Here is a 22,846-nt window from a genome sequence, read left to right as displayed (position 1 = left end):
AGTGTTGTAACTCACAACTGTATGACCTCACCCACAGCTTGCATTTCTTGTAGCATATATTTCTGCTAATGTATTGTTGTTTGTTTCAGATTTGGAATCTCCTACGGACATAAGGGAGCAGTTTGGATGAAGCTGAGACGTACACCATGTCATCATGTGTTTCAACTAGGCTTACAGCGGAGAGGCCCATTTGCCAAGATGAAAACTGCCTCGAGGTCAAAAATCAACCTGACGTTGTCTGCAGTTTCTCATCGCTGAATCTTGACCTCGGAATGGAGTCTTTCATTGTGGTAACCGAGTACGACCAAAGCCCTCCTGACGGGGCTCAGGGCCACAATGGACAAAAGGACATGGAAGCTGAGTTCATGGAACATTGCTCGGACTCAACAACGTCTGACTTGGGCCTGCTTACTGAGCTGGGCGTCATTGAGGATACTCTTCCGGACCTCTCGGGAGAGTCAAAAGGATCAAGAGGCAAACTGACCATGTCCAACCGGAAATTGTCTCTGCAAGAGCGCTCTCAGTCAGCTCCATCAAGCAGTGGTACTGTGGACATGAACGGGCGATATATTTATCCCTCCCTCCCATATTCCCCGGTGACGTCACCTCATTCCTCTCCTCGGTTGCCACGGAGACCAACAGTAGAATCTCACAGGGTCTCGATCACAGGTTTCCAGGTAGGAGGAGTAGTCATGTAAGGTTCACCACATTATTGCATAACTATAGATGTGCTAGCTTATGAGCTTTTGTGATGAGCAGATGCATTAAAGTCAACCCCCTACTTCCCAATGCAGTAATGTTTGTCAGGCTCCATATTCAATTTCAGATCAATTTCCTCTTTTCTTCGTTTTGTTGCTTTGGATATACAAAATACTGCTTTCCTCTGACCCCCCCCATACTTTTCTCTGAAGGGTGACCTCGCTGCTGTCTCTGAGAATTAAATTAAATAGGTGAAGATAATACAATTTACCCAGGGGTGACTCATTTGCTAAGGGAGAGGAGCGTCACCCCACTGCTTTCAAAGCAGCGAAAAAATAAAATGATAGTAACTAGTTATTATCATTTTATTTTTGGCAGCTGCGGGCTGGATAAGGGCAGGTCTGGGGTCACCGGGGGAGGAGTGATGGACATACTCTAAGTCTGCATGACTGTTTGGCCGGCCATCTTGGGTCGGACAAACATTCATGCACACTTTGCATGTTCCCCACCAGGTTGCATTACACAGTCTGGTGAAGAACATGCCCAGGCTCCCATTCCCCGTCAGAGCGCCAAACCACGGCGTTCAGACCAATCACAATGCTGCTTTGCAGCGTTGTGCTTGGCTTAAGGGAGGGAGCATGTGTGTGCTTCCAGTTCCTGCTTCCGTTCTGTGATGTATGCAGGGAAGTGGCGGAGAGACGCGGCCGGACGAAGTTTCACATATTCTTTGTGCTTTAAAACAGCTAACTGCCATTAATAGACAAGCCATAACATTCACTACAAAGGTTAAACAAACTTGTCACTTGTAGTGCTCAGCATAAATGAAAACTCATTCTAAACTCCATTATAAAACAGCTATTGAGCCTACGTAATCCATCAACAATAGAAGCTAAGCGGATCTTGTTAAGGGTGTGTAAAGATTTTTCTACCAAGCATTTGATGTTATTTTTTTAAATCTACAATCTTTGTAAACTTCATAAATTGTGCAAAATAAAAAAAAAGACAGTTGTGAAAATCTGGGCAAACTCTACTCCTCTTTTAGTAGGCGAATTCCCTCTGCAAAAAGAAAGTGGTAAGAAAAGTGCGAGTGCAAAAGGTTTTAGCAGAAAACCTTCCTCTCATGCTAAGTTTGGACATTTGCCCATCAAACCGATTGAGGAGCAAAGCTTGGAAAATTTGTTTTAGAGCATAGTGTCCATTCACCTTTAAAGTGAGGTTTCTTCTATAAGGAATCCCTATGTAAATGTGAAAGATGACTCAATTGAGAGGCGGGGTGGCGTAGCGGTGTTTGAGGTTGCGTATCTTAGGCTGTCCGTCCCAATTAAATATATGCCGATGGGTGGATCAGTTTTATTTCAGAGTGAATTTTTTCTGGGCAGAAACATAGGCTCGCCCTGGATATTCAGGGAGTTCTTCCAAGGACTGCCACTCACCTGTTATTTCCATCCCTCTTATTTTTATTTTTTTTAAAGCATTTTTCTTATGTAGGCTGTCTCCTTGAGCAATCTTCGGCTCCCTGACCCTGAAGGGTCATCAGAGTAGGACAAGGAGCACCGGCTGTAAAAAACACGATAAGAGCAAAGGAGCACACACCTCTGCTGCCTGTAGTGCTGTCGTAATGTATATGAACTCTGCACTTCCTTTCTTTCTGTGACAACATTTCCCATTTGTAAGATTGAAGCAGTTCACAATATGGAGGCCATTTTAAGCAAACACAAGTGCATACATTATGGTAAAAAATAAGGTACATGGAAAGAGCTTTTATTGATACATCTGGCAAAAGTTAAAGCAATTAACATTAATGAGCACTACATTTCATTTTTAGTAAAATGTGTATCTTCAGTTTATAGAACAGTGTTGCCAAACTGCAGTGTGATGGAAACGTTGGCCCTTAACCTAATATATATTTTGCAAGTAGAATCATGCCTAAATAGTGGGAGAAATCCAATAGTACAAAAATAGGGTTGGCAGTGTCTGCGCTGCCCTCTAGGTACCGTACCCTGGCAGGGAAATACAGCTAGTATTTTTAAATCCATCTGTAAACGTACCCGTCTTTGGTCCTTGTTTTACATATTTTCGAGGACAAACCTTTCCTTTGAAAAAGCTTGGAAAAGAATAAGGGAACAGGTTCTGTCACATTTCCAAACGTAGACACACAAAATGCCTTCTGTGTAATTCCCAATTTGGTCAGATTTTCAGTTATTCCCACATTCCCCTCACTAGCTAAAAGGTGATCGAATTTCTGGGTGTTAAATGGCCTAAAAAAGGGACAATTTTGTGGTATTGACAATTTCACAGGTAAATCCCCATTTTTAGGAGACCATTGGGAGCAAACTATACATCTCATGATGTTCCTGACTCCTAGAATTATAGATAGCTTTAGTATTAGTCATTTTGGGCATTGGAATACTGATGTGGTATTTCTGATCGACCCGTGATTGGAGACCTGTCATAGACCCAGCAGCTTTCAGCTTTAAAGATGTCAGTGTTCAGTATTCGTCTTGGTACAATTAAGTGCTTCCTGAGGCCTCCACACATTAACTCCCCTCCCAGTGCACCCGCCCCCCAGGTTGGCACAGCAACGGGGAATTCTGACTTAAAATGCATTAAAATGAGTACTTTTTTTCAGACCTGCAAATCACTGCAAAGAAGTTACTTATTTTCCTGATATTAATAGCTGTGGATTTTTCTTAGATTATACCTTTCCTTAAAAAAGCATTTTAAAACTTGAAGTTTGGAAGCTCATATGTGAACAATATATTTGGGAAACAACGTAGGTGCCTGTTAAGTATAAGCTGGTGATGACAGAGTTGGTTGGGAAGTGAATTCCTTGAGTAGGTCATAATTGTCAACAATGGACTAACTGAGGGAAAGCCATAGGATGCCAAAATGTATTTTCTGAGAAGAACTTATTGTAATACTTGGGCTGTAATGGGAAACAAAGTTTTGTTGATCTGCAATTATCAAGATTTTGTTTTGGGATTCGAAGTTAGATGTAAGTATTTTTTCGGTTAAAATTTCCCAGCAGTGATGTGCCCTGGTTCAAGTGAGTAGCTTCTCTGCAAAACCTTTGAGCAAAGGTGTCAGGTGTGGAAAACTATCCCACCAGTCTCCTCTAGTTCTCTTGACTTGACACATACAGCCAGTGTTGGGCAATCTGACCCGATGAAATGACAGACGGTATCAATGAAAACACAGGCCACTTTTCTGGCAACCCATGTTTCTTTTTCAAGCTCCCTTTTCTGCCCAAGAATTTCTTTGTATTCAATTAAAAAAATGACGCTACAATATAAAAAGGCTATTATTGAGTCATGAAGTCTACAGCTGCTGTATTTAGGTTTCAGGAACCAGAATGGTCACTTGTATCCACTTTCTGAAGGCCCATATCCCTTTGGTTTGCTAGTGCTGCTCCAAAGTTATACAAAATCAAGTGAAAATTATTGCAGAAGTTCTCTAAAAGACAGAACCAGATTCTGAATTATTCTACAAGCATGCACCAACAATCAGAGCAACATGCAATTACATTCAAGGAAAAATACTAAATTAACAATTTTATACAAATTCATGTTACAAAAATGTATTTTACACAATTTACTAGAAACACACATTTTTGTTCTTTCTCCCAGTATTGTGAGCCAACAGGATATGTTATGTTATGTTATAGGAGCTTTTAAAGCGCACTTATACCCAAAGGTGTCCTGGCGCTGAGCACTAACTCACAGAATCCAAAGATAAAATCTCGATACCCAGAATAGCCATGTCTTCAAATATCATCAGGATATCATTTGCCATCACGATAAGCCCATTGGCATGGAAGATGAAAAGGTTGTTGATGTGCTCAGACAGACCGACCAGTTGGGCTTCACTGGTTTCCTGCAGGGTACCATGCGCTTCACTCTGGAACTTCAGGTCGGTCTTGAAGACCTAGACAGTCTCTCATAAGCATCTGGAGGTGGAATTTCAGGATCTTCAGGGCTGTGGACTTCTGGTAATGACGAATCTCATGGAGTGCTCTAGTGCAAGGCCTACATCTTTCAGTTACTGCTTCTAGCTGTACATTCCTTAATTAAGCCCTGATAGTCTTCCAACTTCTAGGTCCTTCTTACACTCGACAATTAAACCGCCTCTTTTGTCGCAGTCGTATAATACAACCACGCTCTGGCAGGACTGCCGTACTGAGTTGAATCTTAGTCAGTCTCTGCTTACCATTAAAGGATTCATGTTTGCATTTTCCATCTGAAGGATGGTCACAGAGTGGCTACTTTGATTTAACAACCTGTATTAGCCTTAGAACCCTGCACATCACTCACAACTCAGTCCCTCATATTGTCTATTGAAGCCTCAATTGGCCTAGTCTGAGTCCCATCACAGTAACGGGGGCGGGCATACCTGTGTAAAGCCACAGTGATAACAATAGTTCTTGGCATGTTCCTCTTCCCCAGCCATACATCCTGCAATATAATTATGTACATTACTGCCAAGCACCACGGATCCCACAAAGAGCTTTAAGAACACACAGGCGATTTCCGTAACATTTTCCTAATGTGACACACACTTAATGCACATACGTGACACCCTTCCTTGACACTGGCATTACGAGCTATGCAAGGCTCATGCCCGAACTATCTAAAACAAATATTACGTGGATATAAGCAGACTAGATCCCTGATTTCCAACTCACAATTTTTACTGTGTATTTCCCGCTTCAAGAAAGCCCGCATGGGGGCAGATCTTTTACGCTTGGAGCAGCAAAACTGTGGAATTCTCTGCCCAATAAGTTCCGTTCCATAGAAACTGAGACCCGCTTTAGGAAAATGGTTAAAGAGTGTCTCTTTGTGGTGGACCAGGGTCCGGAGACCGGGTTTCTTTTTCCTTCTGCTGCTGCACTTCTGATCTCTTTAGCGCCGGGACGCCTATATTTGAGGAAGCTGTTGCGCTTTACAAGTGTACGTATTAATATTATTATTATTATTCCTGGGAATTATAGATGTTTTTACCTTCATTCAATGACCACTTGTACATTATCTCATCCTTAGGAGTAAAGTTGTTTTTAATTACCCTCAGGAGGAAACACAAGAATTAAATAAAAATGGTTGTATTGGAATAGGTGTGTTGTTGCACTGATTTATCCGTTACTGTTATTTCACTACAAATCCCCTGAGTACCATGGGGGTAGAACTAGGGGAGTAGGTGGATCTGACGGTAACAATGCTTGTGTCTTTCTTTGATCAGGTGATTAAATGGTTGTTTTTTCATCCTTGTTTCAAGAGTGATCTGGTGCTCATGTACTGGCTTAACATGGTGCTCATGAAGATGGTTGGCGAATAAAGGGGAATATCCTCTTGAAATTAGCTAATGAAAAATGATTACTCCACACATGCATTGTTTCTTTGAGGATTGCTTCTATTTCATCACTTAATTTAGGGATTAGCCTTCTAGTAGTTCAAATGAGGGCATGTTTTTGGCCTCCAGGTTGCATTAGCATAGTTCCCGTAAGCGAACTGCAGGGTTGATATTCAGTTGATATATGGTGAAGTGTGAAATACCGTCATTTTGAAGGGTTTTGACCCGCATCAATGGAAGAGCAGCGAAAGAAACTGTGCATGCCTGTTGAACTATTTCATTAAGTATTGCTGTGCTAGCCACGACAGAGATGGGGATATGGGCCACTTGTAGCATGAGACAAGACATGCAGCAAGCGTTCATCTTGGTATGGTTGCCATGGATACAGTAAGTGGCTTTATTTTGAATTGTAAAGTGGGTCCTGCAACCATTTATGATGAAACAGATATGTATCACAGTCTTTGGTGAAGGTATTTGTCAGAGCACAGAGGCTTTCATAAGTCGACTTCAAAGACTGGAGAAATAATTCATTCTAGGAGACAAGCTTTTCTCCTATAATGGATTCTGTCCAGGTCAGGGGTACGAAATAAGTAGCGACTGAAGTTAGAGAATTGATCTGGAAGGAGACGTATAGTAGGAAGGTTTTGCTACTGTTAATGCTTGACCTTTGACCTACATTGGATACCAAATATCTTTTCGTCCTGGTAGAAAGGCTAGTTAGGGTTGCAAATTTAAAACGGATCCACTTATTCCAGATTGACAGGCAGTGAAACGTACGTATTTTCCCTAAGAGGCAGACTGCTTTTTATGTGAATACAGAGTTCCTAAGGGCTCACCTTTATAACTTCACTCTTTAATGTATACATTAAACCACTACCAAATTAGTTGTTGGAGAGAAGTGCGAACGTTCGAAATTATGCAGATGACACAGTTGTTCATTCAATTAAGAGATTGTGCTTTGGTCTAAATTGATTTTGCTGCTATAAAAACGAGAGTGAATATTGGCTGATTTTAAAAAAGTGTGATCTTTAGATTGCATCTGAAAAATAAGCAGTGCATTCAGGCCCCTGTTGGATCTTTGCATTGCCCAAGCAGAATCTCTGGAAGTTGCTTTAGGTCCTACATCATCTATGGAAGTATTGATAAATGTATTGGCAGAAAAGTGGTACTTCAATATACAGCACCTCTGTGGACTTCAGCCTTTTCAGGAAGAGGAAGAGAAAGTCAAAGTAGCAAAGGCCAGATTCCCACATAAACGATTGTAATATGCCTCATCTCAATTATACGAAAAAAAAATCAATAGAATACAAAGAATCCAAAAAGCTGTGGGTAGAATTGGACATGAATGCTTTCGAAAGACAATTATATAGACTTCACTATCTCCCAGTTGGTAAAATGATCTCCGTTATGTCAATCATTCGATTCTGCGTGTACCTGTGGCTCTTCTGTTTCATTTTGCTTGCACAATCTGAGTGGTCCTCTTTGAAGCGTTCTTGGTAATAATAATCCACATTTGTAAAGCGCACAATCACCCGTTAGGGTCTCTAGGCGCTGGGGGCTGTCGGGAAGATTAAGCAAGCTATTGCCCAGAGTCACATGGTGCTGGGCTAACCTGCCGCCGGCTCTGGGGATCGAACCGTGATCCCCAGATTCCAGCGTCAGTCGCCCTGGCCGCGGCGCCACACCTCTCCCACAAGTGAGATTGAAGACTGCATTGTAGCCACTGCCACTGAAAACCAAGTGTGTATCAGTATTTATGTAGTTCAAACTTTACTGGGGAACAATATGTATTTGTGCACTGGTGTCAGGAAAAGTTACAAGATCAAGTCTATCAAGTAGGCATTTTAATAGTTGAATGACAACAATGAGATTCCACTTGCATACATACAACATATTTTTAGGCTCGAGTAGAGTAAGTCATTTACTCAGAATGATATGTTTTCCAGTCAAGTGTCGTGTCCGGGATTCAAATCAAGGTTCCTTGGTCATAGTTTACTCACTAGAACAGCTCTCCTCCAAAAGTTTGAAGAATACAACAGAGGTAGATGAAATCCAGCGTTGTGTAAGAGGATAGCAACTCAGGATGACAAAGGAGGACACCAGGAACCAGAAGGGATATAGAGGAATGTGTTGGAGAAAGAGGAATGTATTTGTCAGGTGTAGAAATCTGAAATGCAAGCTTAGTTCCAATAGGTGTCCTGTACAGAACAAAATGAGTAAGGTATGGAATTGCAAAATGCATTTTGCAAGAGTATACAAAACCGCGTAGCTTCCTAAACAGTGTAGTGGATAACAATGTGATTTGTGTAGATGGTACAAGCATTTCTGATTGTGCAGGGTGAGTCTCAAAAGATCGGGTCCTCCATATTGTTTGTTGTTGTAAATTGGCAGAAATAAAAGGAATTATCTGATTTTGTTGCAATGTGCAGCTTGATTCCATAATTGATGTTTGCACAAATAAGAAAGAAATGTTAATCTACATTTTGCTGGTGTTTATTCCGTGACTGGGGTCTTAAAATAGATTTTTTTTGTCAAGCGTAGAGTAAAGAGGTAGGAGGCTGGAAGGCGGGGGCATTCTCAGAAACTTATTTATTTATTCATCTGTTTCCAAGACAGTGTCTCATGGAAATAAAATCTATGTAAACACATCTGAAAATACAGTATTAATAGAAATATAATCAGCATTAAAACAAACACCTTACAAAACATAGTCAAAGTGCATTACAAATTGCAACAGGCACGTCAAATTCTTTCAGCGTACTATCAAATAGACCACATACTTTCTGCACTCTTTACTAATGCACGACCATAGCTTTTAGCTAATAATTCAACCTCTTACTTTTCAAATAACCAAGTTGGGACAAAGTTGTAAAATAGCATGTTTCATATTGAAACCTATTTATTGTCTCTTAATTCTGGATTGTATATGATTCCCTATCTTGGTACTCGTCTCTCCCTATAGTCCTCCGGTTTCAGTGTCCGTGTCTCATTGTTCACCGCCTCCCTGTCTCCCTGTGTCAGTATCGCCCTACCTCACAGACCATTTATCCCTGACCCTCTGTCCATCTCCTTAACCATGTATGTGTGTGTCCTGTCCCAATGGCCATGTCTTCCGCTCCCAGTGTCTTGGGGGCATATTACCAACAACTAGCGATATTTATCGCTAAATGGGCTTAGCGAGTATTTTTTTAACGCCAAGCATCGCCGGATATTATCGCAGAGATAACGTGCTATTAGCAACGTTTATCTCTAAAGCGATAAAATATCCGGCGTTAGTGGCGAAATGCATGAATATTGCTGGTAATTCAGCGATATTCACACATTATCGCTAATGAGGTCTTAGCCATAATATCCAACTCCCATTGGATATAATGGCTAAGAACTGGTCTGAGCAGGCGTTAGTTTTTGGAGATATTCGCGCTCAGCGTGAATATTTCCATCGCTACGCCTGCCTTGCTAATAGGCGATAGCGACGTTAGCGACTGCTTTCAGTCGCTAACAGGTTGGGTACACCCACTTTGCATGTCAACCAACTCCTCAGACGTCCAATGCGTACTCTTGGAATGGCCTAATGCCGTAAAACTGGCACTGATTAATGTTTATTCGAGACCAGTGGGCATAGCAAAAGTTTCTAGTGCCATCGAGGAACTATCACTATTTTTGAGTACGATCCCTCAAGGTACTCCGTTTGTGGTTGGGGGAGATTTCAACTGTCAATTTGAATCGCTCCCATTATTCTTAGAAGGTACGACCACTGAGGAGGATGACCAAAGGGGAATTCCTAAATTGGCTGGACCCCCAGTGAAACCCTGGACACCTCTAGCGACACAGATTATGTGCCTAACTTTAGCAAATTCTCTAAGGGCATGTAATGGCCGGGTTGGTGGGGATATTCCCCCTAAATCCACCTTTAACAAACCAGGGCACAATTCTCGCTTGGACTATATACTGGTGGAAACGTCTGAATGGGCCAGAATTGTAGATTTTAAGGTTTCCCCGCGGGATGATAGCGATCATAATGCGCTGAGTTTAAAAATTTCGGTCCCTGGTTTTACATTTTCCATGCAGGGAGGTGATGACACCATGAACCCGAATATGATTTTATCTAGTAATCGGCGTAGAGTCCGATGGTCTAAAATCGCAGGAAGTCCTATGGATCTCCAGTGGCTCTATGCAATGACTGTCCCAGTCTTGCAAAAAGTCGAAAAACTCATTTACCAACTACCGTCAGAGGAGAGCCACAGAGATCTTGGTGCAACTCATCTGGAGTTGTGCAGTACATTAACTGAGGTGTTAAATCCTGTCCAGAGGGTAAAGAAAGGGAAAGTGACGCGTGCCTCATGGTATAATGCTGCCTGTAGGAAGGCTAAAACCGACCTACTTGAGGCCATGAAGCAACCCGACAACATCTCACTGGTCAGAGCTAAGAGAAAGGAGTATAAATACCGTATCTCTAATGCAAAGATCGAATGGGATGAAGACAACTGGACAGATATGACAGCCGCTCTCAAGTTCCGAGACGCCCGGAAATTCTGGCAGATTGTCAAAAACGGTACGTCCGAACCCACTCCGGCAGTAGAGGCAAATATTGCAACTAGTGTATGGGAGGACCATTTTAGATCTCTGTATGCCCAAGTCACCACAGACCTCTCTGGTGACCAGGAAGATTCGGTGGTAGGTATGAACCCTGCGCCATTTCCCGAAACGGATAAATTTACCCTGGCAGAGGTTGGGGCAGCTATTGCTTGAATCGCTGCAGAAAAAGCCCCAGGGTTGGACAAACTCCCCGGTGACCTATTTAAAAATGAACCAATGGTCTGGGTTTCCTACCTACAGGTCTTATTCAACGCAATACTTGGAGGAATGATGGTGCCTGTCACTTGGCTGGGGGCGGAGATTGTCCCCATCTTCAAGAAGGGTTCATCTCTGCTCCCAGTTAATTACAGGCCCATTAGTCTAATCGACGTCCCCCAAAAGATCTTTGCCAGGCTGATCTTGGATCGCCTCTTAGAATGGATGCTAGACAACTCAGTTCTGAGCCCCTATCAAGCTGGGTTCAGGACCAAAGTATTCACCGTAGATCAAATTTTTCGTCTTACCATCTTGTTCTGGAAAACGGTACAGTTGGAGGGTGGCAGCCTCTACACTGTATTCGTTGACCTACGAGCAGCCTTTGATCTTGTACCTCGTAGGAAACTTTGGTCAGTGCTCTCGGGCCTGGGGGTCCCGCAACACCTTTTAAACATGGTTATAAGATTACACACTGACAACTATGCCCAGGTCAGATGTGGCAGGGAGGGAACATTGTCCAACAGATTCCCCGTTGGCAGGGGGGTAAGGCAGGGTTGTGTGCTTGCACCGACCCTGTTCTGCCTCTATGTCAACGGGGTAATCGCCCACTTGAATGGGGTTGAAAATAGCGACGCCCCTAAACTCAGAGGCAGCAGGGTGCCGGCAATTATGTTTGCAGATGACACCCTGCTGCTCTCCAAGTCGCCAATGGGGATACAGCGAGTTCTCAATGGTTTCGAGGCATTTTGTAAAGATCATGGCCTCGAGATCAATGCATTGAAGACAAAATATATGGTCTTCAATCCACCATCTAAAACTCGCTCCAACCCATATATTGGCGCCAATAGCCTTGAGAGGGTCCGAACCTTCGAGTACCTGGGGATTACCCTAAATAAAAAAATGACGTGGGGGCACCAAAGGGAGAAGTCACAGCTAAAACTGGCCCAAATAGCAGGCGGAATCATCAAGCTTGTTACAAAAAATAAATCTTCTTCCAAGCCGGTTGGTCCCCCACTAGAGATCTACAGAGCACAGGCCAGGGGTGCTGTTATGTATGGAAGTGAACTCTGGGGCTACACGTGCAATCAAGATCTAGTAGCAATAGAGAATAAATTCATCAGACATCTCCTATCACTTCCCCCTAGCACTCCCCTGTTGCCAATGAGACTGGACTTGGGCTTGAGACCCCTTGACGAGGATATGGGACTACGGCCCTTAACATTTTGGCGCATGATATGGAGTGTACCTGAGCTAGTTAACTATAGGCAAGAACTCCAAGAAATTCTTACTTTACCAAATGTTGGGAAAATTCCCTGGTTAAAATACATAAAGACAGAATTAGAGAAACTAGGGTTACCCACTTTATGGTCTGATCCACTGTCATCATGTTCCCGAGTTTAAAACAGCTTATTAATTATTACCGGGAAAGTAAATTTGCTACACATCTGCAAAGAACAGGCTTAGGTACTCTAACGACATCATTCTTTAATATTAAGGACATTTACAGGTTTGAAACTGCTCTAGATGTTATTTATCCAACTACCATCAGGAAATTGTACCTCCAATGGAGGTATGGCAGTTTGCCAATACGTGCCTATACCTGTAAATGGGCTGAATCATCCCCGACCCATTGCCCAGCCTGCAAATCTGAACAGGAAACTGATTTGCACATACTGTTTTTTTGCAAAGCATACGCGCAGGAGAGGAGAAATGGATTGTCCCAGTGTGTAAATACCTAGGGTTCTTCCACTGCTTGCATGCTTATAGGGTCCTGAAGACCGATTTGTCTGGGCATATAGTTTTTGCTTTATCTAAATACTTGGGGATATTTTGGGACAAGAGAAGAAATTTTTTAGCTGGAGATGTGTGACATTTGGTAACATATAACTTTATAACAATGACAATGTTTTGTACGTTTAAAGTTGGGTCCTATTTCTATTCCCGTCTAATGATTTTATATGCTTCATGTTTTATTATACTCCACATTTTAACATTTTTAACTCTATTGTCTTGTAATTAAGTTCCTGTATCTTTTATGGCATTTGTTGCCGAAATAAAGATTTATGAAAGAAGAAAAGAAGCATGTCATTAGCGATAAATATCTCTGACATGCAAAGCGGGCCCCAAACCTCTCGCTATCGCCTACAAGCTGTTGCTAACTGCTGTTAGCGACAGCTTGCTAATTGGGCGATAGAATTATCGCCGCTTAGCGGCCGAAAACGGTCGCTAAAGCGGTGATAATCACATATCGCCCTCCTTGGTAATATGCCCCTTTATTCCCTCAGTCCATGTGAGCCTCATACTCTGTCCTGTCCCAGGCCCCCTTTCCGTGTGTCTGTCCTATTCAGGTGCCTATTTGTCACTGTCACTTGTTCCCTTGCCTAGTGCTTATCTCTCCTTATGTCAGTGTCAGTCTGTCCCCACCCCAGTGTATGTATTTCTTTGTTCCTGTTTGATGTTTTGAAAGATAATAGGGTCCAGTCTTACCTGGAAGAATAGATGATATAATGCAATCATGAATTGTCCTAAGGTCAAGCTGCGGCTTAGTCACACTCCTGCCTAGCTGAGGCTCAAGGAAAGATGAGGGGAATGTGTGGGAGGAATGATTCTACAGTGCAATGATGGGGACAACATGAATCTCTTCATTCATAGTCATTCATTTAAAGAACTTCACACTTCTAATGGTAAGCCGTTCCCTAGATATTTAATATGGTAAATTATTCAGTTAGCGAGGGCCCGCTCCATCTACTTTAAACAATGAGCCATCGCTGTGAATAACTCAGAAACAGCTTTCCCCTGCAAATAAGAATAACAGGCAACTTAGACCGGAAATGAAGAGTGACCTCAATGGTTGTAAGGCTGCTCTCTCAGTCAGTGGTCTAGCATGGGTGGGGCCACAGGGGCAGTGGACCCGGGCAAAAAATACTTTGGGGCATTCTTTGGGGCACACATCTTTAAAATAAAACTGGAAGGATACTTGCCTTGCCCCGGGCGCTGGCAACCCACGCTACGCTAGCTACTGCTGTGAATGTTACATGGGTGATAGCATAACTTTAAGAAAAATTTGGAAACCAAGGAGTAGTTGTTTAGTGGTAGACTTGGGGGTGGAATTAATTGAGCTCCAAGGAGGCCACCATTCTTTAGAATACTGACGTGGGACTTTCCTGTGGGCCTGGTATTTCCAGGGTTTGACGAACTGGGAACAGTAGGTAGGAAAATCAGGTGTACCTCCCTGAGGAGTGTTTGGAGGAAGAATCTTTCACAGATCTCATGTTAATGGCGATGAATAGAAGACACTTCTTTCCAAAGGGGCCATTTCAAGGTAGCTGTTTGGCTTGGGAAGGTGGACACCTTGGTGCAAGAGCTGTGGCACTGAGGGTCAAGTCTGTCACATAGTGGCTGAGACAAAAGCATGTCATTCAAAAAGGTATGTTTTGAGTGATTTCCTGAACTTTTATTCTTCTCATGGATCTCAGTGATTAAGGTAGCGAGTTCCAGAGCTTTCGTGCAAGGTGAGCACATGAGTGACTTCCACTTCTTGCTTTCTTGATCTTTAGTACAGTATGAAGGCTCTGATCAGAGGAACATGAAGGTCTTTTATGTTTGTAGGGGTTAGCAACCACTGGATTAAAAGAGAACTTTTATTGTGTATCACCTGGTGGGCCAGACAGAGAGATTTACATGTGATTCTTTTGAGAACCGGCAGCCAGTGCAGCCCCGCCAAGGAAGCGGAAACTGACTGAGTCAAGTCAAGTCAAGTCAACATATATGTTTATTGTGACCATAGTCTTTAAACAATACAGTGAACATAACACGGAATGGAGTATGCACCATAAATTCATACACTTATTTATAAAAACTTATCCATTAAAAGATCATACACACCATTATCTAAAGTACAAGAAGTCTATAAAATTTACAATTATATTAAAACTTGTTTTGTATATTAAAACCTATTCACATTCTTACTACACCAAACAATTTCATTCCACTAAAATTCATGCAGTACTACATGTTATTCTTTGGCTCTCGATGCGCTCAGGGCTACCTTCATAAATTTCCCGAGGGCAATTACAATATCGATATAGGGGATTTCTGTTAGAAGGCTGGCCGCCTGTGACCTTGTCTTTACTTCATATTTTATAAAAACTGGACGCAGCCAAAATTTCCTATGTTCTTGGAGTGTCAGACAATCTAACAGAATATGCAACAGATCTACCTTAGTTCCCAAATTACACCTGCAGCGACCTTCCTGATCTAACATTTTTATTTTATGGTCTCTGCTTATTAGCCATGGGTTGATCCCAATTCGTAGCCTCAGGATCTCTTGCCTGAGTCCGCGATTGGGTAATCTATCAAGGTAGGGGAACCAGTTTTCATGGGACCAAGCATTTAGCATATGTGCCACTGATTTTTTCTTTGTTAAGTAGCTTATATCATGCAATTTGGAAACTTCTTTCCCCCTTTGCTTCAAATCACTTTTGGTACTAGGGATTTGATATGTTCCCATGTCCAAATCGATCTCTAATGAGTTACAGATTCCCTTTAATTTTTCCCTACTGGCCTTCGCCCATTTTAGCTCGCTTTTCTGGATTTCTTTGCAACACCAGTATGCTACTTTTTTGCTTTCAGGGTCTTCTAATCTTTTCCAGAATCTGATCACAGCCATCTGGGTTAGTATCACCCAAGACTTTGTGCCTATTTCTGTTCTGATGGCTTGTATCATAGCAGATTGGGGAAGTGATAGTAGCCTTTTTATGCAATTCCCCTCTATCACGTCCCAAGATCCCTTACCGCTCAAATAAAGGATCTCTGCGCCATATAAGACTTGGGGGGGGGGATCATTGCTTCAAAAGCTCTAAGCATTGGTCGGTGTGACATCTCACCATAGTCCCCATTAAACCTTTTTAGGCCACATATGGAAGAGAGTGCCTTTGCTTTTTGAGTTTCTAAATGGGTATTCCAATTTAGGGTCCTATCGAACCATATACCCAAATATCGGTACTCATTTACTGTCTCCAATTTGAGATCACCTATGTACCAACTGAATCTGCTTGGCTTTTTCCCAAAACATAGGGTTTTAGTTTTATCCAGGTTGATATTTAAAAATGTGCTGGCACAGTATGTGTTGAAGGCATTAAGCTTCCTTTGGAGGCCCCTCTCAGTCTGATCTACTATTACCAGATCATCCGCGTACAGTAGGCAGGGTATCTTGTTTCCATCCATTTTTGGGCTGGCACTACCCTCCACCTCTAGATGTACCGGGAGATCTGACAGGAAGATCGAGAAAAGCTGGGGGGCCAACACACAGCCCTGTCTTAGTCCGTTAGCAATGGGTATTTTTAAGGTCAAGGATCCCACCGTATCTTTAATTACTTGTCCCCAATTTTCCCTGTGTAGTTCTTTTATTATAGTAAAGAGGTCTTTTGGAATTTTTAACCTCTTTAAGGTCTCCCAGAGGCAGACCCGATCCACAGAATCAAAGGCTGCTTTGAAGTCGACAAAACAGCAGCATAACTTGCCATTTTGTTCCGTCGACTTCCTCGCCATCGCCCATAAAGCAAATCTGTGGTCTATTGTCGAGTGGCCCGCTCTAAATCCACCCTGTTCTATGGGAATTATTTGGTGCTCGTCTACCCATGCATTCAGTTGCTTCAATACAATTTTAGAGAACACTTTCTCACCAATATCTAGGAGATTAATCAGCCGGTAATTTTTTGGCGCCTCTTTGCTCCCTTTCTTATGGATCGGCCTAATTATGGCCCCCTTCCAGGTTGGAGGCATTATCCCTTTTTTTAGGACTAACTGGAACATCTTGGCAAGGAATCTTGCCCACCATTTAACCTCGGTCTTCAAAATTATTGCAGGCAGATTGTCTGGGCCTGCTGCCCGAGTTAGCTTAAGCTCTTTTATTGTGAGCTCAACTTGTTCTTCATTGAACTTAAATAAAAGGTCATCTGAGATTTCTTGCCATGTTTTGATCTCCATCTCCTCTCTGGGCGTCCTTGCCCCGTACAATTCCCTTATGTACGCTTCCCATGCTGCCTCACTCACCACACAATTTAGTTCACCATCTGTTGTCCCGGCTGCAGCCTTTACTAGTTGCCAAAATTGCCTTAGATTTTTGTTCTCTATGGCTTCTAGTAATTCTGACCAGCATTTTTCTTTATATAATCTTTTTGCGGAGAGAACCCTTTGCTTGAATTCTTTTTTCTGCTTCACTAGCTGTTCCTGTCTCTCTTGTGTAAAGTTCTTTTTTTGTTTCCTTTGGGCTGCTCTTATCTCCCTTTTCTTATTTTGGCACGCCACAGAAAACACTTTACCACGGTTTGATTGTTTTACCCTTATGGGCTTATTCCATTTTAAATTTATCTTTAGGCATTGAACAACTTCTTCTAATTTTCCAATAAACCATTCCAATTTTTTATTCTCACAGTTTTCAGGTGCCATTTTTGTTTGCATGGCCTTCAGTTTTTCCATATATTCCTCAGTTAAACGTGTCGTGACGCGTTTGGGGTACTCAACCTCCTGGGTAATCACCGTTTCTCTCTGTACTTTCCTTCCCCCCGCTATCACTATGTGTAGGAGTTTATGATCGCTCACCTCTTTTTGATCTAACTTAAAGTCCCTAATCTGGTGAAAGTTCCAAGCCTGCAAGAATATATAGTCAATCGGGCAGTTCTGATGCCTTTGGATAAACGTTTTTCCTGCCGGTGAGTCTGACTCTATTCTCCCATTTACACAATGAAAACCCCTGCCTCCTAAGATGTGTATTAACGCTAGGTCTTGCTTCGAAGATTCCCCTACTGGGAACCTTGCCGGGTTTATTCCATATGCCTCTAACTGTTCCCTATTCCAAAGGTCGGCCTTTTTTGGGTTTAGTTTATGATTGAAATCGCCCATTAAAATTATTGTGTCTGCGGGGTAATTTTCTAGAGTACTGTCTACATCCTCTTTAAAACACCTCAATTCCCTTTCATACTCCTCCCTATTGTCCCACTGCATGTACACATTCATTAAAATCAACATTTTATAGTTTAGATCCACCGTCATGAGTTCAATTCTACTTGATTGTACCCATTTGCATTTTGTGTTCAACAGTTTTATTTCCCTCATTACTTTTGTTGAAACCAATGTCAACAGCCCCCCCGAGGGCCTCCCACGATTTTTCTTTATGGCTGGCTGATGTATCTGGGCATAGCCGTCAAGGGTTGGGGTGTCGTCGCATAACCAGGTCTCTTGCAGGCAGGCAATGTCCACTTTATTTATGGCTTCCGTTATATATTCCCATTTTTGCTCATTGCCAAGCCCATTTACGTTCCAGGTTAAGAGACCTAGTTCTTGCGAACCCCCTCCATCCTATTCAACGTCACTCAAACCCCCTTCATCATCTGTATCCACTGTATTTCTCTCATTACTTTCTCCCTCGAGATTGCTGTGTAACGACCAGTTACCCCATAAAGAGTCATTCCCTGTGTTGTCGATTACAATGTTCAGAGAGCTTCGATCACCTTTTGATTCTTTATAGAGAATCACTTGCCTCTTCTGTAACCCGGCATGCTGTTTTAAGAAATTGTTATCTTTAGAGGTTTTTATCTCTCGCTCTGGGATAATCCTTATTCCCTGTTTCGTTATCTCATTTGAGGCTTTCAGAATTGCCCTTTTTACCAGGTCTGAGTAAAGGGTGATTTTTGTTATTTCCTTTCCATACCTGTTTTCTACGAAGCCAACCTGCTGGAGATCTTTAGTGCCGATCCCCCTCAGACTGCCGCATTTCTTAAATGCGGTCAAGATCAATGCCCTATTCAGGGGATTGGTTTTTCTTGTCAGCTTCTCTTTCCTCCCTGCTGGTATCAGGTCCAGAAATAACCATTTGTTATCGTCTCTCTCAATAGAGTTCGTGTTTATTTCATGCGTCTGTTGGCTGGTGATTGTTCTCCCTCCTTTCCAACCTTTATTTCTCATGTTGGGATCTTCATGTGTCTGTGGTCTTACAGATCCATCCAGTAACCTTACTTTTTGTCTCGTCGTACGGGTGGAGGGGGGGTTCTCATTTTCCTCCCTGTTAGACTGCTTTTTCCTTGGAGCTCTCGGAGGCTTTGGGGGTGTTGAAGTTTTTGCCTCTACATGTATAAGTCTATGTGTTATAAATGTTGGCGCTGAGGCGTTTAGTCCTGACTGCAACCCCCCCTTAGTTGTTTCCCTCCCTTTTCTCTTTCCTGCATGTTTCATTTGTCTGGACTTTCCTATCCGGTCCCTGGTCCCGAGTGTGACGTACCTTTTTTTATCAACATAGGTCTTTTTGATATATACACATTGTCCACATATTCTGCAGCATCCTTTGCTGATTGTTCTTCGGGTTTCGGCGATCTTTCAAGGATTACCATATTTTCTTCTTCGGGTATTATCCTGTCGCTTTCCTCATTTGGTGGTGCTATATCAATTAGCTTTACCCTACTTGGCAATTGGCTCTTTATTTCTCCGAGTTCTTCTTCTATTTTCTTTAGATGTTGTTTCTGAGCCTTCATCACTCCGTTGTTTGAGAGGGTTACTTCCAGGATTCCTTGAAGCGCTTTTTGCAGTAACAGGATTAAATCCATCAACGAGGATGTAGGAGTTTCAGAGAGCACCGAGTCCTGTGTAGTATTTCTGACTGGGATTGCTGGGAAACTTGTCCTTAAGCTCTCTTGCTGTCTTGGGGATTTTTGCAATGGTTGGTATTGTAGGAGTTGATCTGGTGCGCCTCCCCAGGTAACGCTCTGGTTCTGGTCTTCATTTCCCCTATGATCTTCAATCCCTGGTGACAACAGTGAGAACATCTTTGGTGATGATGATAGTCGAGGCGCCGGGATTTGGTGATTTTGGCTCTGCAGTGTCAGGTTTAATGATTTACGGTTCACCCCATCTTCCCCATTATCAAGGTTAGCTTCTTCCTGGAGTTCTCCCTTATTTGTCTGGCTTTGAATTTCAACTGGCAAGCCTGAATTTTCACCGATTTCTCCGCCAATTTCCACTATTTCTTCATCAAGATCCGATGTTATTGCTGGATTTAATGATTTATAGTGTTTGCCTACAAAATCCTTTATGGACTTTGACGCTGCCGTGTTCTCCTTCTGTTTATCGGATGTTTGATTGCAGCCTCTTTTTGCCTTCTGGGCATTCTTCATTACTCTTTTGACTTTTCTTTTCTTTTGTCTCCCCTTACTATTTTCCATAGATGATGCTTGACTTTCCTTGCTTTCATCCAAAGATTTTGAGCCCTCCAATGATTTACTCTTTCCTAGATCATCCAATAATTTTTGCCCTCTTTTAGGCGCCATTTTTAGTCAAAGAACTGTTGTTATACTAAAGGTGGTAACTCTTAATATTTAATTTTACTTTTGTTAAAATTTGTTCACTTACCTCTGTTCTGCCTTAGTTGCCTTCCGCCTGTTGCCTTGTCCCCCTTTGTGTTAAAACTCCGACTTTTCTGGTGGTGTTTGGTCTTCTGAGGGCTAGTACTTCAGTTACACGCCCTTTGTTGCCCGCTTCTAACACCAAAGTTCGAAATATATTGCCTTGCAGACTCAGCTGAATTCGCTGATCCGGCTAATAGTCCGAGTCTGCAAGAGTGGGGGCTGAAAGAGGGGGTCGAGATGGTGTAGGCGTTCAGTGTCGTTCTCAGCAGCAGCTGCGTGTGCAGCGTCTCGTTGTCCTCAGCGAGCCCTCCTGCTCGCGCTGCTCCCGCACCCGCGCCCGCTCCCCTCGTCACTCCCTGCCTCTCCCCAAGGGCTCCGCTCCTGGCCGAGGCTGGGGATGAAATTTTTATCGCTTTGCCCGTTTGTCCGCCTGTCACTGGGGTCCGGCTGCTAAGGGCTTACTCCGTGTCCTCTTGCACCGAATTCCCGCGCTCCGTGCTCCGTGCTCCGTCTGACTGACTGAGACTTGTGGATCTTAAGAATATTGTGAGCTGCAGCATTCGTAATGATTTGTAAATGCTTGGTTACGTATAGAGTGCTTCCCAGGTAAACTGAGTTGCCATGGTCAAGTCGGGAGAGCACTAGACCCTGGACTACTGTTCTTCAAGTGGCCTGAGGAAGCCAACTCAGAACCTTCCTAAGTGTCCTTAGAAGGCCAAAGCAGGCAGCTGCCAATTTCTTGACTTGGACCTCCATGGTAAGGTGGCAGTCGATCTAGAAGCCCAGGCTTTTTATTTCAAGTTTAGGAGAGGGTAAGTCACGTCGCGCCACTGTAGTTCAGTCAATGAGGAGGTATTGTTACCGACCACCAGAACCTCAGCTTCTTCATTGTTGAGTTTCAGGTTACTGGACATCCAGTCAGTGACGTCTATAAGGTAGGCACTAAGCTTGGAGGAGAGATCTGCTGTGCCTGGTGTTAGGGAGATGGCTATTTGGGTATCATTGGTATATGATACCAGTGAACATTTATGTCCCACTATAGCATCTCAGCAGAAATTACGAGAAGACCATGAGGGTCTATGTGCATTTATCTATGGGTGCTTTGGTGGACCCAGCACCTACATGGTTATTTTGTGCAACCAGAGTGATGTGGGAAAGTTTGTGGGAAGAGGCACGGAGGAGTGGAGGTGGACCTGCAGGTGAGGAATTGTTGGTTACTCATCCATACGGTCAGAAGAGGGAGTTAATATATTTGACACACAGCACTTTGTGGAGTTTCTTTGCATTTTTTCCTGGATTCCTAGCTGTCTGTCACATTGTTGGTAAGTACTGAACCATAGCTGGGTCTTCCTTACTGAGAGTGAATGTCTCTGTGATTTGGGACTTAATTGTGGCCATGGGGAATGTGAGTAAGAAAAAGAATGAGAACTTTTATACCCAAAAAATCCATCACTGGGAGAGAGGATGTGGAAGTAGGAGGTGCAGCTGAACCAACACTGTCATGATGGCTGTAATATCTGAGTTGTTTGTCACCACCCGCAGCATTCATGTGAAGAACACTTCTGTTTTGGGCCATCTGGAAGCCTTTTAGACAAGACTACAGATGAATGAGAAATAGATGCAAGTGATGTCTGTCTTGAATAAGGATCAGGAGTATCCCAAGAAGTTTAAAGACTATGCTGTTTCTGCTCTGGGTCAACTTGAGCCCAAAGTCAACATACTAAAGGACATAGTGAGGCTGTCCTACTTGAGGATTCTGGGATTCCCGGCAGTTGTGGAAGGAGATGTTCTTGGAAAGATACATCACACATTATGTGCTTTACGGGATGTTAGAGTCTACGTAGACAGTGGTCGTCTGCATGGTGTACGTGGTTGATATGGTCAGGCTTTCACACAAGGTCCATCTAGGCCTTTAAGAAGAGAATGAACGCCTCTTAGTGTTGGGAATGCTGCAAATTGTAATTTTGTAATTTGTAATTGATATTTATATAGCGCATTATCGCCAACGGTCTCTAAGCGCTTGCTTTGGGAACCCGTCCTGGTTTTTCCCTGTGAGATAACCTGTACTGGGCACCCCCAAGGTGAAAGCCAGGCATCCCGCCGCGGGGGGCCATAGTGGAGATTAAGCAAGCTATTGCCCGGAGTTGCAGAGTGTGAACCCGTGATTCGAACAGGCACCGAAGCGAGAATTATCGAGTCCGTGGACATTTTGGGCTCAAGACCCTCCCGCGTCGGGAATTGAACCCTGGTCCCGGGTCTGACCTCTGCTTCATGGTCTGCCTCTTCTAACCATTGAGCCACACTTCTCCACAAATAAGGACTTGTTTTTGTGTGTAGCAGTAGAAATACCGATTTTCCTGGTGTAGATTATCATGTTATCACCATTTATGACCTGTCACCTGTGATCCCTGGTGGGTATTGCTAAGTTCGTTATGTACTAAGAAATTACAAAATTAGTAAATGCGTTCTGTTGTTTCATGAGGAGCATAAGCTTACCCTGTTGTTGAGCAATGTCATTTGAAAGCCTTTGATTGTGTCTTTTTGTGTGCACAACCTGTGCATCACAAATCACATTACTTCTTGCCAGGGGTGACTGGCAGAGGGAGTGCTGCAGC

General features: G+C 43.0%; 1 protein-coding gene across 7 annotated transcripts in view; it reads left to right on the top strand.

Moving 5' to 3' along the window:
* The window catches only part of CAMKK2 (calcium/calmodulin dependent protein kinase kinase 2), a 315,788-nt gene that overhangs the window by 140,071 nt on the left and 152,871 nt on the right, over positions 1–22,846 (top strand). For all 7 annotated transcript variants that reach the window (XM_078667508.1, XM_078667510.1, XM_078667507.1 and 4 more), the window contains one exon: positions 90–677. In XM_078667508.1, coding sequence (XP_078523634.1) covers positions 147–677 — 531 coding nt within the window. In that variant the 5' untranslated portion in view covers positions 90–146. The remainder of the gene's footprint in view (positions 1–89; positions 678–22,846) is intronic.

The sequence above is a fragment of the Lissotriton helveticus genome, chromosome 11 (assembly GCF_964261635.1).
Source record: "Lissotriton helveticus chromosome 11, aLisHel1.1, whole genome shotgun sequence".
NCBI lineage: Eukaryota > Metazoa > Chordata > Amphibia > Caudata > Salamandridae > Lissotriton > Lissotriton helveticus.
Note: the sequence above shows the minus strand (reverse complement) of the source record. Positions and strands in the feature narration are given on the sequence as shown.